This window comes from Oreochromis niloticus, linkage group LG15, assembly GCF_001858045.2.
Source record: "Oreochromis niloticus isolate F11D_XX linkage group LG15, O_niloticus_UMD_NMBU, whole genome shotgun sequence".
Classification (NCBI taxonomy): Eukaryota; Metazoa; Chordata; class Actinopteri; order Cichliformes; family Cichlidae; genus Oreochromis; species Oreochromis niloticus.
The window spans coordinates 26,271,915-26,293,327 of NC_031980.2; the positions used below are offsets into that span (position 1 = coordinate 26,271,915).

The 21,413-nt window shown below is 42.0% G+C and overlaps 1 protein-coding gene across 1 annotated transcript; it reads left to right on the plus strand.

Moving 5' to 3' along the window:
• The first annotated feature begins 284 nt into the window (after positions 1-284).
• Positions 285-21,281, plus strand: LOC100697750 (uncharacterized). The gene is made up of 17 exons (XM_019345522.2): positions 285-2,122; positions 2,222-2,395; positions 2,978-3,151; positions 4,532-4,578; positions 4,751-5,280; positions 6,226-6,269; positions 7,858-7,895; positions 8,260-8,321; positions 8,631-8,686; positions 16,397-16,431; positions 16,777-16,838; positions 17,468-17,523; positions 17,852-18,003; positions 18,722-18,987; positions 19,141-19,254; positions 19,323-19,464; positions 20,720-21,281. The coding sequence occupies exons 1-17, from the start codon at positions 285-287 to the stop codon at positions 21,028-21,030; spliced, it is 4,101 nt and encodes a 1,366-aa protein (XP_019201067.2). The 3' UTR covers positions 21,031-21,281.
• The last annotated feature ends 132 nt before the right edge of the window (positions 21,282-21,413 follow it).

Genomic DNA, 21,413 nt, shown 5'->3' on the forward strand with positions numbered 1-21,413 from the left:
AAAAAAATTATTGCGCTAGCTTACGTGGTTCCGGTTCTATGGGGATTTAAAAATAGTTACGCAAAACGGAGCGTGGCCGCTCCGACCGGCTTTAAAGGGTTAAGTAATCCAAAGTATTCAGAATACATTACTCTCATTGAGTAACATAACAGAATACATTACAAAATACATTTGGGAGCATGTATTCTGTAATCTGTAGTGGAATACATTTTAAAAGTAACCTTCCCAACACTGGGTGTGACGACCGAAGACAACACACAAAATCATGACCTGGGTCATAACACATGAACTTACACATAAGCTTCATATTATCTAAATATGTGTTGTTATTTTACTCAGAGGATCTTCTAAAGTGTCAGCCTAACCTGAAGAAGAAGTTCCAGTTTGTGTTTGGAGGGATCACTAAAGCAGGAAACCCAACCCTTCTTAATCAGATTTACATAGAGCTCTACATCACAGAGGGAGGGACTGTAGGGGTCAGTGATGAACATGAGGTCAGACAGACTGAAACAGTATCCAGGAAACCAGACAGACCAGAAACAACAATCAGACAAGAAGACATCTTTAAAGCCTCATCTGTTAAAGATAAACCAATAAGATCAGTGCTGACAAAGGGAGTGGCTGGCATTGGGAAAACAGTCCTAACACAGAAGTTCACTCTGGACTGGGCTGAAGACAAAGCCAACCAGGACATCCAGTTCATGTTTCCATTCACTTTCAGAGAACTGAATGTGCTGAAAGAGAAAAAGTTCAGCTTGGTGGAACTTGTTCATCACTTGTTTCCTGAAACCAAAGAAGCAGGAATCTGCAGCTTTGAAGACTTCCAGGTTGTGTTCATCTTTGATGGTCTGGATGAGTGTCGATTTACTCTGGACTTCCACAAAACTACAATTCTGACTGATGTTACAGAGTCCACCTCAGTGGATGTGCTGCTGATAAACCTCATCAGGGGGAAACTGCTTCCTTCTGCTCGCCTCTGGATAACCACACGACCTGCAGCAGCCAATCAGATCCCTCCTGAGTATGTTGGTGTGATGACAGAGCTCAATGGATTCACTGACCCACAAAAGGAGGAGTACTTCAAGAAGAGATTCAGAGATAAGAACCAGGTAACCAAGATCTTCTCCCACATCAAGACATCACAAAGCCTCCACATCATGTGCCACATTCCAGTCTTCTGCTGGATCACTGCTACAGTTCTGGAGGATGTGCTGAAAACCAGAGAGGGGGGAGAGCTGCCCAAGACCCTGACTGAGATGTACATCCACTTCCTGGTGGTTCAGGCCAAAGTGAAGAAGGTCAAGTATGATGGAGGAGCTGAGACAGATCCACATTGGAGTCCAGAGAGCAGGAAGATGATCGAGTCTCTGGGAAAACTGGCTTTTGATCAGCTGCAGAAAGGAAACCTGATCTTCTATGAATCAGACCTAACAGAGTGTGGCATCGATGTCAGAGCAGCCTCGGTGTACTCAGGAGTGTTCACACAGATCTTTAAAGAGGAGAGAGGGCTGTACCAGGACAAGGTGTTCTGCTTCATCCATCTGAGTGTTCAAGAGTTTCTAGCTGCTTTATATGTCCATCTGACCTTCATCAACTCTGGAGTCAACCTGCTAGAAAAACAGCAAACATCCTGGTGGTCTAAACTTTTGCAAAATAAACCTAAAAGGAAAAATCTCCACCAGAGTGCTGTGGATAAGGCCTTACAGAGTCCACATGCACACCTTGACTTGTTCCTTCGCTTCCTCTTGGGTCTTTCACTTCATACCAACCAGATTCTTCTACAGGGTCTACTGACACAGACAGGAAATAGCTCACTGAACAGTCAGGAAACAGTCCAGTACATCAAGAAGAAGCTCAGTGAGAATCTGTCTGCAGAAAGAAGCATTAATCTGTTCCACTGTCTGAATGAAATTAATGATTGTTCTCTATGGGAGGAGATCCAAAAGTCTTTGAGTTCAGGAAGTCTTTCACAACAAAAACTGTCTCCTGCTCAGTGGTCAGCTTTGGTCTTCATCTTACTGTCATCAGAAGATTTGGATGTGTTTGACCTAAGGAAATGCTCTGCTTCAGAGGAGGCTCTTCTGAGGCTGCTACCAGTGGTCAAAGTAACCAGGAAAGCACTGTAAGTGTTTAGAGATTCTATTTAGTCCTGGTGATTCAAATGTGCTGGTACTGACTGAAACTTAATTTATTCTTTTTTTTCTTGTCATTTTCTATTCAGTCTGAGCTCTTGTAATTTTACAGAGAGAAGCTGTAAAACTCTGTCCTCAGTTCTCAGCTCCCAGTCTTCTAGCTTGAGAGAGCTGGACCTGAGTAACAATGACCTGCAGGATCCTGGAGTGAAGCTTCTGTCCGCAGGACTCGAGAATCCACAATGCAAACTGGAAACTCTGAGGTCAGGTAACATTAAAAAGATAACAGAAAGATAATTTTCATAATTTAAAAAACTACTACCTTGGTTAGGATTTTCTTTACTAATGTCAGTTGTCAAATGACGGTTTACTAAACTTCATCACTAATTTCTGGATTTATTTCCATTATTTTTATTTTGTAATCAATCCATCCATTTTCTTCATTACCTGTTTAACTTAAGTGATTAAAATAAAGGATGGAGGGATTATCTTGTGAGGTACGAGTATTAAGCACTGCCACTTAGTGTTGTTTTCAATTTAATGCTTTAATTTAAATAATTTTTTTCTTGAGGAAGTGGTATATGTTTGGCCAAACAAATCTGCCAAGCTTAGTGTCGGGACTTAAACATATTTTTATATAACTGAGGCACCTTGTTTTTTATTTTATTTTTATTTTTTATTTAAGAAGTATTCAGAAAGGACTCTGAAGTTTTTCTCTGCTTAGTATTTATTTTGATGGAATCAACCTGTTTGATCGAAAGAAGAAGAAAAGTGAATTAAAGTATTTTCTTTTGCTTGTGTTAAAGGAGTAAACGTGAGTCTTGTGTTGTTTTGTTTGCCTCCAGTCTTTCAGGTTGTCTTATCACAAAGGACAGCTGTGCTTCTCTGGCCTCAGCTCTGAGATCTAACCCTTCCCATCTGAGAGACCTTGACCTGAGCTATAATCATCCAGGAGACTCAGGAGTGGCTCTGCTGTCAGCTAGACTAGAGGACCAACAATCGAAACTGAAAAACCTTAGGTATGGGAGGTCTTGTACAGCCACAGACAGTGTGTGATAGTCAATCTCTTTTCTTTACTCAGCCTGTCCATCATGCTGAATAAATGTGTTACATGAACAATCACACAAGTAGCAAACGTTTTTCCTTTCATGACAGTAAAAGTACTAATTGGATATGAATGTATGTGTGTAGCATGTCTTCAAGCAACTCCAAGAACAAAAATTGGCTTATTATGTATGTATAAAAGAAGACTCCAGGCTGAAGAAAACTTCTTTTGTATTTTCACTTGCTGCAACTTTTAATAGTCTTATTGATTAGGACATAATTATTTCAAAAGGTCATTCAATCGGTCATTATTTATTAGATTTATTTTTATAACATTGCCTAATGGTTTGCCAGAACCTCTTCAAGGCAGATCAAAAGTCTTTTTCCTCTGCTTCACCAAATTTCTCTTGCTACTTTGCTTCAGCTACTGCCCAATCTGCATTCCATTTGGCCTCCTTGTACCTGTTAGCTGCCTCTGAAGTCCCACAGCAGAATATGGTCCATCCCTGCCAGCTGTTCCCAGCACACGCTCACTATACGTTTAGGAGGGCGAGGTCTGTCCAGCATCCTCCCTTGCCACCTAATCCAACTCACTACCAAGGGGTGATTAATTGACAGCTTGGCACCTCTCTCTTTACCAGAACCTATGGCTCCAGATCAGATAATACGATTAGAGAATCAGTTGTTGACAGTCAGTGTTTGTCATGGATAAAGTGTAATTTGCACAGAAGTCCAATAACAGAACACCACTCGAGGTTGGATTAAATCAGGCAGGCCTTTCCCAACAGTCACGTCCTGAAGTATCAGGCATCCCTGCCCGATCTAATCCGACTGAGGGCTACTCCAGACTGGAGCAGAATTCAACCCCTTTCCAGGAGATTAATTCCAGAGCCCAAGCCATGCACTGCGGTGAGCCTGACTATATCTAGCTGGTATCTCTCAACCTCATGCAGCAGCTCAAGTTCCATTCAAGTCAGCCTTAGTAGCCAGGTACAAAACCACAGGGCCCCGCCACTGACTGTCACCCTACACACATTCCACCTGACCCCTCAAGTATATAGTCCAGACTAGAAGTAATGAATGCACAAACTAGTTTTTTAGCTTCACTCTGAGTCAAGATGGCTCTAATGTTAGAGATACTGATCAAATGTAAGACTAGCACAGTCCTAGCATGGAACCCTGAACTCCATAATTACCTTAGTGTGATTTCCTTCTGATTGTGAAAAAGAATCCCCATTTACATGAACACAATAGAGTCTATTAGACAACCATTATTGCATTGTATGTATTACAAATACATGTAATGTTGATGTGTGAAAGACACTGAGGTAATCTGACCCCCCTCCTCCTTTTAGGGTGAGGCCTGCTGGAGTCCGATGGTTGAGACCAGGTCTGAGGAAGTGTAAGCGTGTTTTTGATATGATTCATGAAAACAAAGCAGCACACATTCAACCATCTTTAAACTGTCACATCACTCATTCACATCTGTGATGTCAGGAGTCATCATCAAAGAGTCAATCAATGAACAGATGATGGATGAGTAACTGCAGCTGTATTGTGTTCGTTCTCCCTAGATATCTGTGAACCCACACCCAGCGCAAACACAATACATACAAAGATCAAGCTGTCTGACAACAACAGGAAAATGACATTGGTGAAGGAGGATCAGTCATATCCTGACCATCATGACAGATTCGAGCTTCCTCAGCTGCTCTGTAGAAATGGTCTGACTGGTCGATATTACTGGGAGGTGGAGTGGAGAGGGAAGGTTGATTTATCAGTGAGTTACCGAGGAATAAAAAAGAAAGGAAGCAGTAATGGCTGCAGGTTTGGAAGCAATGATCAGTCCTGGAGTCTGAGGTGCTCTGATGACGCCTGTTACCATGTCTGGCACAATGACAAAACAGCATCCATCTCCTCCTCCTCCTCCTCAGTCTCTCACAGAGTAGGGGTGTATGTGGACTGTCCTGGTGGCACTCTGTCCTTCTACAGAGTCTCCTCCGACACTCTGATCCACCTCCACACCTTCAGCACCACATTCACTGAGCTTCTCTACCCTGGATTTGGGTTCTGGTCACCTGGTTCTTCAGTGTCTCTGTGTGCAGTTGAGTATGAGTAGTCTCATCCATTAGAAAAGCTGTAGGACAGATAATTCAGTCTGCAGATGGGTGTCATTCACTCAGAAACACGTTTTTTCTCATGGTGTATGGAGACTGGACCTCAGCACATCCCACAAATGCTCAGTCTGATTTTTATCTAGGGAACTTGAAGTCCACATCAGTACTTTGGGCTTTTTGTCATATTCCTCAGGCTGTTCTGAAGCAGTTGTGATGTGACAGTGTCCTATTGGGAGAGGTCACTGATACTGGGGAGTAATGTTGCCCAGAGTGGGGGTCGATAATGCATATCAAATTAAAATCCATATGACTGTCAGAATATCATCAGAATATTTCATTGTAATAAGATTATCAGCCTATTTACTTCACCTGTGAGTGGGCTTAATCCTGTGGTGAGTGGGGTAGTTTGATTCTTGAACTATCGTCCTCTTTGTTTAGAAATTAAAAATGCATTAATTAAAAATCTCTGTTAAAATATAGCTACTCTCAATGCAGTCACAGAAAGGAATTTGAAAGACAAACAGTTTTGGTGTGCAGTCTACTAGGTTAGAGGAAAGGAGCAAGACCACAAGTTTATGCACTGAAAGAGAGGATATGCAGATGATTGGAGTGGCAGGGAAAGATGCTAGGGATAGTGTGAGATGGAGGCAGATGATCCACTATGTCAACCATAAAGGGAGCAGCCAAGATTAGAAGAAAAGAAAAAAACAGCTTTGGTGTGCAGGCATCCTGCTAGCACCTTTGGCACCTTTGCCTATGGGCACCATATTGTTAATATTTGATCTAATGATTAATATTTTTCTACATACATAGAGTAATTACATTGTGTTTTAAATCATTTTGTCTGCCTCTGTGTCTATGAGAACAAAGCTGAATAATTCTTCTTCCCCTCTTATATCCTCATACTAATGTTGTGCCTTTATCCTTTTCAGGATGCAAGAGGTAAACTTACTTGGGATAGAAAACTTTCAGACAGGTAATCAAATAAATAAAAATTCAACTGGGTTATGCTTGTTAAACTGAAGCATAACTTATCCATACACTTTCATTCAGACTTCATTGAACAGAGGAGCAGTTTGCTCAACACCTGTTGATCTAACTCATACTTGGTGGGTATATTGCTGCAGACCTGATAGAGGGCAGTAAAGACAGTGAAGTTATTTTGAAGACCAGTTGTCATGCTCTACATCAACAGTCCATTCAGTTTTTACTTTGGGTGGGCACTGTGGATCCTTGTTTGTGTGTTGTTTCTATAATTTCTGGTGGGGTGGGGTCTGTGCGTCAACTGCAGGGGAGGAGGGTTCAGGGTTTTGGTGTCAGGGGAAGCTGGCCCACACTATTGTTCTCCATTGGTGGGCCCAGTGGTGATGCTCCATTGGCTGCAGGAGGGAGAGGACCCCCAGGCCTTCCTGGAAGTTTTTCAGGCCATTGCAGAGGTTTGCCGGTGGCCGAGGAGAAATAGAAATGGTTGCTGCAGTTTATGCCTCATCTAGCCAGGGAAACTCAAAGGGCAGCGCTTAGCCTTCCGGTAGTGAGAAGCTGCTTTTCCGATGTCAGAGGGGGAAGCTCAGCTGCTGAACTTGCTCACCCTGGACCAGTTCATGGAGTCAGGAACAGTGTAGTCGGTTCAGCGAGTCTCGGGCTGCACCCCACTCACTGGGAGCTGCATGAGTGTCAGGGCAGGAGTGCTGGCAGTGTAGGTGAACAGGACACATCTGCCGGGAGTGTCTGCAGAAGGAGGTGGGACAGGTGTTTCATGTTGCCAGCCCTCCAACACCCTCCCTTGGTCTGAGAGGGACATACAGTGTGCTGGTAAGGTGCCAAGGGGGTATACACTAGACTATGGTGGATTCAGGGTGTACAAAGACCCTGGTCTACCAGCCCAGGGCATTGTTTGAGGCAGAGTATGTGGAGGTTGTACGTGTGCTTGGGGGCATTCATGAATATCCCATAGTGCTGCTGCAAATAAAACACAAAATGCATATAGTAAAGACTGCAGTCGGCTTGTGCCTGAGGCATCCTTTAATTCTGGGGACAGATTTAATAACCTGTTAGGGCAGTGTGTGGGGATGCATTCACGACCTTTAGCGGTGTGTAGTGTCTGTGCTGTGCTCAGTGGTGACATGTGGTCGCCTGACGCCAACTCTGGGGAGGAGGAGATGGCAGGGCATTCTCGTGAGGCCCACTGCCACCAGTGATTCACTCCATGGAAGAGTTTCCACTAGAGCACTCTCGTGATGACACCCATACTAATCCTATGACCAAGTGATAAGACCAGTTGTCATGCTACATCAACAGTCCATTCAGATTTTACCTTCTCCTGGACCAGTTAGGCACTGCTTGCCACAACAGTGCAATAGAAAAGGGCAACAAATCATTTGGAGTTACGCTCCACAGAAAAATCCATGTATAAGTGAATCTGTAAATACTGAACCACGAATAGGCGGTGGTCGACTGCACTGGTTATTTGAGATCCTCATTGGAAGATTTAATAAAGTTAATTCAAACAAAATGTGGTCGGTTTTCACTTGAGCCTTTACCTGTTAGTGTGCTTGTGTCTGCAGTGTCCCAGAGAGGTCGATTACAACTTCCAGAGACACATGTGAGTACTGAAACTAGTATTGAGTTCTGTCATCAATAAATCTAGTTAAAAAGTGTGTTTTTGTATTTAGTTTAAAGCTCTGGAAAACACATTCTCCTCACATGTTTAAGATCTAAAACCATGAGAATACAGTCACGTTAAGAACAGTCAAGGTTAGTCCGATAATCTGAATGTATGTATTTCATGTGTTCTGTTTTATAATGTTTTACGATGATTTACTTGGATGGTCACGGTTCAGCTTTGATCTTAATGAGTGAAATATATTTTCAAATAGTAGTAACTGATGCATAAAAAGCTGCAAAACCTTTGTGATGTCAGTCTTCTCACTACCGGAAGATGTCAGGTTTTTGTCTTCTGCCCTCAGTGGACTCGGGATTCGAGCTGGATCATACCACAGAAGAAACAGATCAGGAGGACGTGATGGAGGTGAGAGAACAATGACCAGATCCTGAGGTTCCTGATCATAGATTTGTAAAATACCTGCTGCAGCTTGGTGACAAAGAGGCCATCAGCAATGAAAACTCACTCACAGTAGAAGCTGGTTTTATTCCATCACTGCACAGATGTTTGTGTTACCAAGCTGCTTTTAGCTCTGCACCTGTTCCAACTCGAATGTGTAATTCCAGTCCTGTATCCTTGTGAACAGCATGCTAGAGTTCAGTTTGTTTCTTCACTCAACACTCAGTCAGGTTATTGGTCCTAAAAGTCCTGATCATGTTCCTTTCTGAATTCTAGTCTCCAACAAGCTTCCAACATGCAGTTCAAACTGAGTCTGCACGAATCTTCTACAGGTAATGACAAGAAATCCACACCTCCACCTTTTTACAGCCCATCAGATAATGTTTTCTTTAAATTAGACTAACTTCAGCACCCTGATGTGCCATTATGTTCCTGTTAGACGTTTATGCAAACAAAAAGTTTAGTTGTTGGGCTAGAGTTCACAGTTCCTACCATAAAACGATTGCATCGTATAAACGTGGTCATTCTTCTCCCCACAGAATGAACACAAACAACACCTGAGTGTGTCAGGACCTTAATCTCAGCTCTGGCTCTGGTGTTGCTGTGACTTAATGCATGTTGCTAGAGTTATTTGAATTTTCAGCTACACAGTTGCTGACAGTTTTTCTGATGTTTGGCAGCTTGTTACAAAGCATTGACAGCAGTGGTTTTCACACATTTGGAGGTCGGTTGTTCGTACATTTTGAAATGATCCTTTATGATTAAAACCACCACCATCCATGTGCTGACTGACATCTGCAAAATATGCAAATTCTATGTAAAAAAGTCATAAATATCATTATTTCATTTTTCCAGTTCCCTCTCTAGTTTTATATCTATCAAACCTAAAAGACGGCACCTTAGAAGAAACGAGAAACGAGCTTTACTGGTCACATACATAATCATAAAGAGTACAACATGCAGTGAAATGTGTTGTGTCCGAGCTGCGGACGTAGCCGCCCCATTCCAGGCCGTGGTGTTTGGCATGGGGGGCCTAGCCAGGACCCTTACTGGATACTGTGAGGGAATCAAACTTGCAACATCCACTCCAAAGGTGTGTGGTCTTAGCACTACACTATCCAGCTGCCCTTGTAGTAAAGTGTACAGTCAGTTTGATCAGTATTTTGGAAGTGTTTTGTAATTCTGCCTCCGTACACTAAATACCAATGTTCCTGGTTAAAGACCAGGAAGAGAGACAAGTCCCTGGATGGGAGGAGTTAGAAAGGTCATCCAACAAAAAAATCTATGCCAAATTAGACATGTGGATCATCCACTGTCGAATAAGGGAGCAACTGAAAGAAGAAGATTCATTTTATGTGAGTCATGCACAGTGTTACATCCCCCATGAGGATGTTGGTTTTCTTCTTTCAACTAACTCCTTATGTTTTGTCTAGGCTCCACCTCCTCTGTCCTGACTGGATGTTTCTCACAGAATCCAGCTAATTGTCAATCAGCAGAGAGCTACTTAAGGCCTGTGGAACTGTGTTTCTGGGCCCTCTGGCCATTCTGATTCCCATACCTGTGCAGGCTTGCATGCCTTTGTATGCCTTGTATGTGCATTTTTGTGTTTTCATGTTCAGACTGCCTGTAGGGGAGAGCTGCCTTTTGTTTTGAGGCAGCTCTCCCTTACAGGCAGAACGGGGCCAGATCCCGGACGAGCGTTAACCTTACACACCATCACATCCTTGAAAGGGCATCTGCCACAATGTTTTCACGTCCTCTCTTATGCTTTATTTCAATGTTGTAGTGTTGTGAAATTAAAGCCCACCTCATCAGTCGTTGATTGTTGTTATACATGCGTGAGAGGAACACGAGAGGATTGTGATCAGTGAAGACCTCCACAGGTTGTGAAGTAGATCCCACATACACATCAAAATGTTGAAGAGCCTGAAGCATGGCCAGAGTCTCCTTTTCAATTGTTGAGTACCGACTTTGATAAGCATGGAACTTCTTGCCAAAGAAGCAGACAGGATGACTCACTCCGTGTCCATCATCTTGAAGAAGAACAGTCCAGCCCCCACCTCACTGGCATCCACTTCAAGGTTGAACGGTTTAGAAAAGTCTGGAGCAACAAGAACAGGTGAACTCGACAGAAGACCTTTTGCACATTCAAAAGCATGTTTGCCACACCAGATAATACAGTTGACATTAGCCTAGCAGGAGCATTTCTCATTCCAAATGCCATGACTGTATATTGTAAAAAGTGATCAGATGTTACGAAAGCTGAGATTTCTGATGCTCTTTTTGTCACATGAACTTGCCAGTAGTGATGGGTCCAGCAACACTGACGCACCGGGGCTTGTATCAAGCTCACAGAGTGAAGCCTGTGTCGGTGCGTGCGTCGCTTTAAGAAAAAGTCACGTGATCGATACAGCTACTGTATCGCTCATTGCCAACGCGCCAAACTGTGTTTAAAAGGTACCGCATCCGCATCTGTCAACGGAACGAGTCGCCACCAAAAAAACCACAAAATTACTCTCGCAAAGATAAATAAAAATACACATCTCTCCATAACAAAATGGAGCTCGAAAGAGAAAGAAAAAGAAATGTTTCTGCTGTGTGTGATCATTTTGATCTTTTAACTGCAAATAGTTTGTCTGTCTTTGTTTCAGTGTAATCTATCAGAATAGGAAAAACAGCAATGTGACCTGCAGTGTAAATTATTTCATTTTATGCAATGTCGCATCTGTTCTGCGGAGCTTTCTTACACAAACAAAAGCACCTCCTCAGTGTTTAGGCATTACAGAGCCAAACGTGAAAATGAGTCAACAAACACACCGAGAATGAACACAAGTAGGCCTATATTGACACTGAACAGCTTTATCATCATTTTTTTTATTAATATGTGTTTTATTATTTTGAAATCAAGCATCTAGGAAGACTGTTCTGGACCAGGCAGTCCTGAATTTTATTATAAAGGACTGTCAACCCCTTAGTATTGTGGAGAGTGTCGGAGAGAAAAATTCCGAGATCAGAGGATCCTTTAACGTACTGGGGGAATAGGAAGACATCTTATCAGAACCTTTTCCACCTGGCTTTACAGTTTTTGTGTACCCCAGCTTCAGCTATGCCTGTGAGTTTTCCAAAGCTGGGGAAATGGTGTCAAAAAAACAAAAAACCCAAAACGCAATAGACTGAATGCAAAAACATTGGATAAACTTATTTTTCCGAATAGAAATTTATAATAAACTCTGAGTCAATTACATTTAAATGGGTAATATTATATTCACAATACTTTCATTTAATTTTCACTTAATGTAATTCACAGTATATTTTAAAGATTTCTACAATATTTGCAATGTAAAACATATAAAATGATTCCATGGAAAGTACAATACCTTACAGTGTACAAGTATGACTAGGTCATTGAATCAGTGTCTGTTGTGAGTCTCAAGTAAGTTGCCTGCAATGATATTTAAGGTCCAGCAGGTGTCAGTATGGCGCAAAACAGCAACACTGTGTCGACACAGTATCGATACAGTTTGGAGAATGTGCTGAAACGCTTCACGAGGCCTCATCTACCCATCACTACTTGCCAGTAACCTTTAAGAAGGTCAAGTTTATTCACATAAGCAGCAGACCCGACGCTGTCGATACAGTCCTCAGTGGGAAGGAATCAGGCACTGTTACTGCATTTACCTTGCGGAAATCTGTGCAAAAGCGAGGTGTTCCATCTGATTTTGGCATAACCAGGCACAGGGAGCGCCATATACTATAGCTTGGTATAGCCAATCCATGCTTCAGAAGGTAGTCTACTTCCTTGTTTATCATTTCTCTTTTTGCCATATTGACACGGTAAGCATGCTGCTTAATAGGCACTGCATTCCCAACATCAATGTTGTGCTCTATTACAGTAGTATGGGAAGGTATGTCACCGAAGAGTTTTGAATGAGTCTTGACAAGCCCTTCAATATCTAATCAATGATCATGTGTTAAGTGAGAAAGATATATAGACAACTGGGACAGTACCTCAGAATTAAGAATTCTGGCACTCTGGTAGCTGGCATCACAAAGTTTGAGCCCATCTTCATCTAAACTCGACCTCAGTCCTGAGGAACAGCTTAACAAGAGAGTTTCTGGAGATGAAATTTGCTTTGACGGAGATGCCGCAGACTTATCTGCGGGACCACAGAGAGGATCAGCTCTAGAATGAAAAGATTTGAGCATATTGAGATGGCACAAGCGTGTTTTACGCTTCCTGTCTGGTGTTTTTATCAGATAGTCAGTGTCATTTACTCTCTTATCCACCTGGTATGGTCCAGAGAAGCGGCCGGACAATGCAGAGCTAGCAGTTGGTAGAAGAACCAAAACCTTGTCACCTGAATTGAAAGATCGAGGAACGGCTTTCTTATCATACCAACTCTTCATCTTCCCCTGAGCAGAGGAGAGGGCTTCTGCAGCTGCCAACCTGGCCTTATGGAGGCGCTCTCTGAACTGTGAAACATAATCCAGAACATTAGTTTTCACCATATGGTCTGTTGACAAGAACCGTTCTTTCAGCAACTTCAAAGGTCCCCGAACAGAATGTCCAAACACTAGTTCATTTGGGCTAAACCCAAGGGATTCTTGCTTAGCTTCGCGAATAGCAAACACCATCAGGGGTACTCCCTCATCCCACTCTTTTCCAGTCTCCAAGCAGTATTTCTGCAACATTGCCTTGAGTGTCTGGTACCAGCGCTCTAATGCTCCTTGAGACTCAGGATGGTATGCACTTGACACAACATGCTTAATCCCAAGAGTCTGCATGACCTGCTTGAAAAGTTTAGACAGAAAGTTAGTTCCTTGGTCTGTCTGGACTACTTTCGGTAGACCAAAAGTAGTGAAGAACTTTGTCAAAACTTTAATCACCAAAGGTGCAGTTATTCTTCTGAGTGGGACAGCTTCTGGAAAACGAGTCGAAGCACACATTTCAGTCAGTAAAAACTGATTACCATTCTTTGTCTTGGGCAATGGACCAGCACAGTCCACAATGACCCGCTCAAAAGGTTCACCAAGTACTGGTATAGAATAAAGAGGAGCTATAGGAACAGTCTGGTTTGGCTTTCCTGCAATCTGACATGTTTTACAAGTGCGGCAAAACTCAACTACATCAGCCTTCAATCCTGGCCAAAAGAAATGGTTGAGTATCTTATTGTATGTTTTTGTAACTCCCAAATGTCCAGACAGGGGGTGCTCATGTGCAAGAGAGACTACATAGTGACGATATTCAAGAGGCAAACAATCTGATAAGTAGTGCTCCAGTCACAGTCATCAGAACAGCTTCCCTCTACGTCTGCTGTTAAACTTGGGTGTGCAGTCCACTTGCGCATCAAGACCCCATCTTCCAAGAAATAAAAAGCCTTCTTATTTCCTGTTTCAGAAAGAGAAGTAAAGCATTTAGTCAATGAGGGATCAGACTTCTGAGCAGCAATAAGGCTTTCACGTGTGACCGGCAAGTCCAACTGTGAAATATGGAGATCCTTCCACTTCTCAGTATCCTTTGAGCCACTTTTAAGATCAGTCAGGGGTTGCAAAACATCTGTAGCCAGAGCCTGAGCCAACAAAGAGTCTGCCAAATCAGTCTCTGCAGCTTTATGTCTTGTTTGAGCCCTGGTGAGAACACAAGCAGGAAAAACAGATGGAAAACATGTTGCTAGGTCATTGCTCTTCAAGTTTGATTTTGGGTCATCTGTTACTTCAGGAACAGGTTGCACTTTTCCACCAGCAATGTCATTTCCCAAAATGAACTGCACCCCTTTTATGGGAAGTGTGGGGCGTACTGCCACAGAGAAGATGCCATTAATCAACTTTGACTTGATGTGTACATAATGCAAAGGAGCTTCAACATACCCCATTTCAACTCCTTGAATCAGAATGCTACCATGACAAGAGGAATGGTCACCCAAGGGTAATACATCAGATAAAAGCAAAGATCAGGACCCTCCTGTATCTCTGAGTATTCGAATGGGTTTTTCATCCTCGGGCTTTCCAGTCAGTGACACAGTGCCATCTAAGAGGAAGGGTTTGAAGCAGGGATCAACTCCTTCACTTTGTTCTCCTTTCTTGGCATAAATGGTTTTAATTAAACCTACTCCTTTTGGTGACTGGTTCTTGCGCTTCAAAGCGGGACATTCAACAAGAACATGACAATAGAAACATTCCCTTTCAGTCTTTGAAGCAAAAGTCTGTCGTGGGCTTGAAGGGTCCTTTTGTGGGAGAGATTCTCTGGGGGCAACTTCACGTTTCTGCACAAAAACATTTTTTTGGGTCAACACAAATTCATCAGCTACCACAGCTGCTTCTTTCAAAGTTGAAACCTTCTGTTCATTAAGGTGTACAACCTTAATGAACAGGTTCTGGCGGGCCATTTTTAAACTCTTCCAGCAGTATTAGTTCACGTAATGAGTTGTCAGGAACTTTACTCACTGTTATCCATTTATCAAAAAGAGTAGCTTTTTCACGAGTAAACTCTACAAAAGTCTGATTTGCTGTTCTTTTATGATTACGAAAGCGTTGCCTATACGCTTCGGGAACAAGTTCATAAGCAGCAAGGATAGCAGACTTCACTACATCATATTTCAAACTTTCTTCCAAAGACAAAGCAGAACAGACTTCTTGTACTTTCCCTACCAATTTGCACTGAAGAAGCAATGGCCAAACTTCTCTTGGCCAGTGCAATGATGCAGCAACACGTTCAAACACATTGAAATATATATCAACTTCTGATTCACGGAATGGAGGCACCAACACGATGTTTTTACTCACATCAAAATAACCTGGGTTAACAGGGGAGGAGGTCGTTTCATCAACAGCAGATGAGCTTGCAGAACTAGGTTGAGTAGTAGAGCTTCTTGAAGTCTGTGCCTGTAGGGGAGAGCATTTATGTTACGTCGGCCTGGTTAATCTAGGGGGTTTGAAGGGACTAACATAAAGGTAAATAGTGAAGGAGGAGCCAAGATGGTAATTTTAAAAGGTTTATTTCATGTTTGTGTTGAAATTCTGGTTCAGACTGAGGGTTAACTTCAGGGAGAGCCAAGGCCAACGTAACAAACAAAACATCCCTGATATGAAAATAAAAGAAACTTACCTAACTCCAAAGAAAACAAAATATACAACCTATAACCATAACCTACCTAACAACACATAAACAATAGCACAGCACCGACAGAAGTTACAGAATGTGAGCAGAAATATACCATATATACACATATATAAATACAGAGACATATATAAACAAAGAGTATTACAAAAGGGATAAATAGAATAAATAGGAATAATTCCCTTGTATTCTTATTCCTATTTATTCTATTTATCCCTTTTGTAATACTCTTTATTTATATATGTCTCTGTATTTATATATACTCTTTATTTATATATTTCTCTGTATTTATATATGTGTATATATGGTATATTTCTGCTCACATTCTGTAACTTCTGTCAGTGCTGTGCTATTGGAAACCAAATTTCCCGGAGGAACCCACCCGAGGGATTAATAAAGTTTTATCTAATCTAATCTAATCTAATCTAAACAGGAGAAAACAGGGTGTCAAAACAAAAGGCAGCTCTCCCCTACAGGCAGTCTGAACATGAAAACACAAAAATGTACATACAAGTCACAAAGGCATGCAAGCCTGCACAGATATGGGAATCAGAATGGCCAGAGGGCCCAGAAACACAGCTCCACAGGCCTTAAGTAGCTCTCTGCTGATTGACAATTAGCTGGATTCTGTGAGTAGCATCCAATCAGGACAGAGGAGGTGGAGCCTAGACAAAACATAAGGAGTTAGTTGAAAGCAGAAAACCAACATCCTCCTGGGGGATGTAACAACAGTTTAAAATGTGAAGGGGGTAAAACTGACCCCTTTGCAGGTTAGTTCCAGTTTGGTTACTGTGGCGCTGCAATCCAGGGCAGAGATAAGAGACAATAGTTATTTGGGATTCTCGTGGGTAGCACTAATAAAGTTAGTTTAAACTTAATCGTTCGCTTAACTCTTTAACTGTTGGTGTTGTGCTTGTGTCTGCAGTATGCAGAAGAAAACGATGAGATCCACAGACACCTGTGAGTACTGAAACTCAGTTATCAAGAAAGTATTTAATGATTATAAATTTTTGTGTCCTAAACTCACCACAGAAATATTTATAAGAGATTTAGTTTAAAGCTCTGGAAAACACATTCTCCTCACATGTTTAAGATCTAAAACCATGAGAAGACAGTCACATTCAGAACAGTCGAGGTTAATCTGATAATCTGAATGTGTGTATTTCATGTTTTGCGATGATTTACTTGGATGGTCACGGTTCAGCTTTGATCTTAAAGAGTGAAATGTATTTTCAAGTAGAAGTAAATAATGCATTAAAAGCTGCAAAACCTTTGTGATGTCAGCTTTTTGTCTTCTGCCCTCAGTGGACTCTGGATTCGAGCTGGATCATACCACAGCAGAAACAGATCAAGAGGACGTGATAGAGGTGAGAGAACAATGACCAGGTCCTGATGTTCCTGATATAGAGTCAGGTCCATAAATATTTGGACAGAGACAACTTTTTTCTAATTTTGGTTCTGTACATCACCACAGTGAATTTTAAATGAAACCCCGCCTCCCCTGTGTTAGAGCCCATGCCATAACACTGCCTCAGACACGTGCAGCTCTGCAGATGCTTTAAGGTCTGATCTAACCTTCCTGTTCCTGAGTGTACCCACAGGTTTACACCTTGTTATAAACTCTCCATGAAGGAGTCTCTTGATTGTCAACCTTCTGATCCTCCTGCAGAGTTCCTGACTTGGTTAGATGTTGTGAAATTTTTTTTCTAACTGTGGAAATAATTCAGTCATCATGACCTTTAGCTGTCTTCTGTGGTCATTCAGGTGTTTTGGCGTTGCTTAGCTGCTCAGTGCAGTCCTTCTTTTAATAATAAATGAGATTGTAGTTTTGAGGTTCTTGCTCTCTCTGACTGGTTTATTTGGGTTTTTTCTATTATTATTTTCATGCAGTTTTCCTATAATTCACAGCGTGTACATCAGCTAAATTTGTTTCTTCACTGAACACTCAGTCAGGTTATTGGTCTAGCTACTGATGATGTTGCTTTCTGAATTCTAGTCTCCAACAAGCTTCACGCCTGCAGTTCAAACTGAGTCTGCACAAATCTGTTACAGGTAATGAAAAGAAATCCACACCTCCCCTGTTTACAGCATCTCTGGTAACATCTTCTTTTCATTAGACTAACAACCACATGACTAGTTTAACAATAAAGTAAACTCTGTTTGTAGCAGTTGTTGTATGTTTAATATAAAGCCAACCAGTTATAGAACGTACGCGTGTGATATGACGCGAGAAAACAGCTCTAATTTACAGATCCATTTTCAGATATTTTGGTTTAACAGGTTTGCAGTGGTCATTCAGATCCTCTGTGTCACATAGTTTCAGGTGTCCTAGTCCAGGTATGTTCCTGTGTACTCTGACTGGACTCGTGTTTAATATAAGTCAGGAAGCAGAGCTGCTGTACAGGATTGTCCAATGGGATGAGGACCTCCTCCAGCCAGCCAATAAAAAGGCTGCAAGCCCACTTTTCAATATTGAGAGTTCAAAGGATGCAGTCCGTCAGCTTCACCTCCCACACTGTGAACCACAGGAAGGTGAGCAAAGCACTGCTCATGAGATGACACAACTGTTAACCCATAGTCCTGATAGCGTCCCCTACTGGCTATAGAATTTGGTATTTTCCTGCTGACTGACCATTGCTGATGTTTGCCTGACAAACATTTTAATCCAGACATCCTGCAGATCTCACTAATATTTTCATTTCACATCCACTCAGCCACCACTGTTAAGCAGAATGTAGAGAAGCAGGACCTCTACTAAGAGCAGCCATCAGTTATCCCCCAACTTTCCCATTGTGCACGGTTAAAATGTCTGCCTAATTATGAACCACACTGTACAATTACAGTAACAATCAGGTGGCAGCACAGACCTTAGGATGGGAGGGATGTGAGTACAAACATCTGTGCCATCGTAAGAAACAAATTTATTTTTTCAAAATAACTGAAGAAGATTTATTCGTTTTTAATAAGAAGCTTGGGCTGCTCATTTATTTCCTGAGCAGTCGGTGCTGTTGATGAATCCGCATGTTTGATACGAACCTGATTGGGAACCTTTGAGTGGTCTTTTTAAGACCTCGGTAATAAACAACGTGCAGAAGCCAAGGAAACCCAATGACTGATTTCTAAGCAGTGTTTCATTCTTTATCTGACCTGGGACACCATATCAAGGCTTTATATCTAAAATCAGATTCATTGTCACTGTAAGGAAGTTTTGGGAGTCAAAGAGATGTCTGATGGCTTTTTGTTTTCACAGCTCTGCTTTCCGACTGTCTGTCTGTAGTCCACATCTCTGCTGGTAAAATGAATTTCTTCAAGCCTAGAAAGATCACAGACACTCACGTGATCGTGGAAGTTACTCACCTCTCTTCCTTTGGCCTCGTCTGGAACATAAAGAGGTTTTGGAACAAGGAGAAACCAGTTTCGGGTCAGGTTTTGCTGTTTCTTGAACCAATAAACTTCAGAACACAGAGACAAAACCTCAATGTGCTTCTCCTGACAAGCAACATCCCAGTGGAAGAGGTAAAGATCTATGAAAAGCTTCTCACTCAGTCCTAATGTTTGACAGAGCTGCTGAGATATATAGTAAACGGTTCTGTAATGACGATGAATAGGTAACACTGATAACACTGATCTATTTTGGATAAGCCTTCTAATTAAAATGGTCTTTTAAAGGTCAGGGTGAAATACAGAGATGCTAACTTCATCCAAGCGCCTTCCAAATGTAAACTCATCAAAGATCACAGATACACTGTTCTCTGTCCAGTTGCCTATAAAGTCCAGCCTCCAGTAAGTACTTCTGTTAATTAAACTACTCTTTGTGGTTATGAAACTCATCCTGTGGTCCTGCTTTGTAGGAAGAAGATTTTGACCTGGATTTTGGAACAAACTACCCTCCAACATTTCAGATCCGCCTTCCTGCAAACACTGAAGAAGTCACAATAACAATCCAAGGCCAAACAAACACAGATGTCTGGAAATGCGCAATTGATCTACCAGGTAAAACCTATATCTACATCACTCCGCCTGACATTCAATTAGAAATTATGAGTGATATACGAGTGTGCCTTTTTAGTATGCCTTATTTCCTTCATTCATGATTTACTCCCATTTAAAACATGCTGTGATGTTCTTTTATCAACTCTCATTCTGGCAACATTAGCACTGTCCAGGCCCAAAGGCTCCTTTAGTTTCTAAATGCCAAGAGTAAGGCACAGCTGAGGGTCCAGAACAGTCCAAATTCCAGAAATTGATCAGTGTGGCTGTTAAACTAGAGTGTCTCAGCTCACCAAATAGGGAGTCAAGAGAATGCTAGCTGCAGATGACATGCCAAGTTCTGACTGCGGTGTTTTTGCAAAAATACAATGAAGAGCACTGCTTTAACTGTAGACGTAAAGTAAATATCAGTTAGGTTGTGGAGGGAGGGTGAAGTATGCAAATATAACTGAGATTATTGTCTAAAATTGTACACTCAAGCTAGTAAAACAGAACAGGACTGGCAGCAGGTTTAAAGTGAAAAGTTAAACTTGTCATGCACTGGTGGGAATCCTGGACACAAGCACAGTAAAGTACAGCCTCCATTCTAAATAGGACACCAATAATGAGGCCATCAGCAATCAGGTGAGTAATCAGCAAGTGTGCAGCAAAAGAGCAGGAAGTCAGGTGAGCTCTGTCCCTGAAACAAACAGACCACACACACACACACACACACACACACACACACACACACACACACACACACACACACACACACACACAGAGATAGAGGAGGAAACAAGAGAAATAGGTGAGACAAAGTACATAAACAGTGTCAGTCAGTGAGTTGTCCACCCGAGTGCCTGATCAACAGCTGTCTGTCAGAAGGCACCGAAAACAAGAAAACCTAAAGCCCAGAGAACATCTACGGTTAGTTATCGATGTGTTCCTGTTCACCTGAATCATTTTACTACCAAAAATGAACGCTGTCAGGGCAAACTCTATTATATTGTCCTCTGGAGGTTTTTAGAAGACTAGCCTAAAAGTGTGCTGCACACTAAAAAAACCCAAAACCAAAAACAAACGTCAAACGTGTTTTTAATACACGAGACACAAGCTGCACAACAGGGTCAGTATGTCACCACTTAACAGCACCAGATGTTTAGCAGGTGTGTATCTGCAGGTTACTCTGTGCACAAAGCAGTATCACATACTCACAAGCTCTGTCACACCTTCACTTCAAGTTACTGAACATCGTTTTTCTGCTTCCTGCCCTCAGATACACTTCAAAGAACACACAGTCGGTCGAGGCTCCAGAGCTTCCCACCAGACAAGCATCTGTTTGCAGTTCGGAAGCAGTTTGTGGATCAAGTGTCGGATTCGACTGTGAACCAGCTGCTGGACAACCTGCTCCAACAGGGAATTATAAATAAGGAAGAAATGGATTCAGCCAGAATCAAACCCAGAGCTGACCGAGCTCGAGATGTGATCGATGTGGTGCGAAACAAAGGAGAAGAAGCCAGCTCATCCCTGATTGATGGCCTCCGTGAGTTGGATCCATACCTTTCTGAAACCCTGCACCTGAGTTGAGATAAGCTGAAACCGTTCTTTAATGAAGTTATTGTAAAGCCGTACTGTTGTCTGCGTTTGGTAAATTTAAAATGAATGCCTGATTTTCATCGTTTGTTTCTTGGTTTTGTATATTTTTGTCATCCGTCTTCCTTGTGAGCGTGCTCAGAGAGATAATAAATCAGAGCTCTAATTATTCAGTCCTCTGTCTCTGATTTATTTTTATGGTTTCTTTTTGTTGTTTTTTCCTGAACCTGAAATAAAACCACTACCATCATCAGTGTGTGACCTCAAACCATCAGGCACCTCAGAATGAGAGGCCATTGAGGCCAACGGATGAGATAGGTCGGTGACCGTCACGTAGGTGTGGACTGTGAGAAGGTGTGTGTGTGGGAATGAAGACA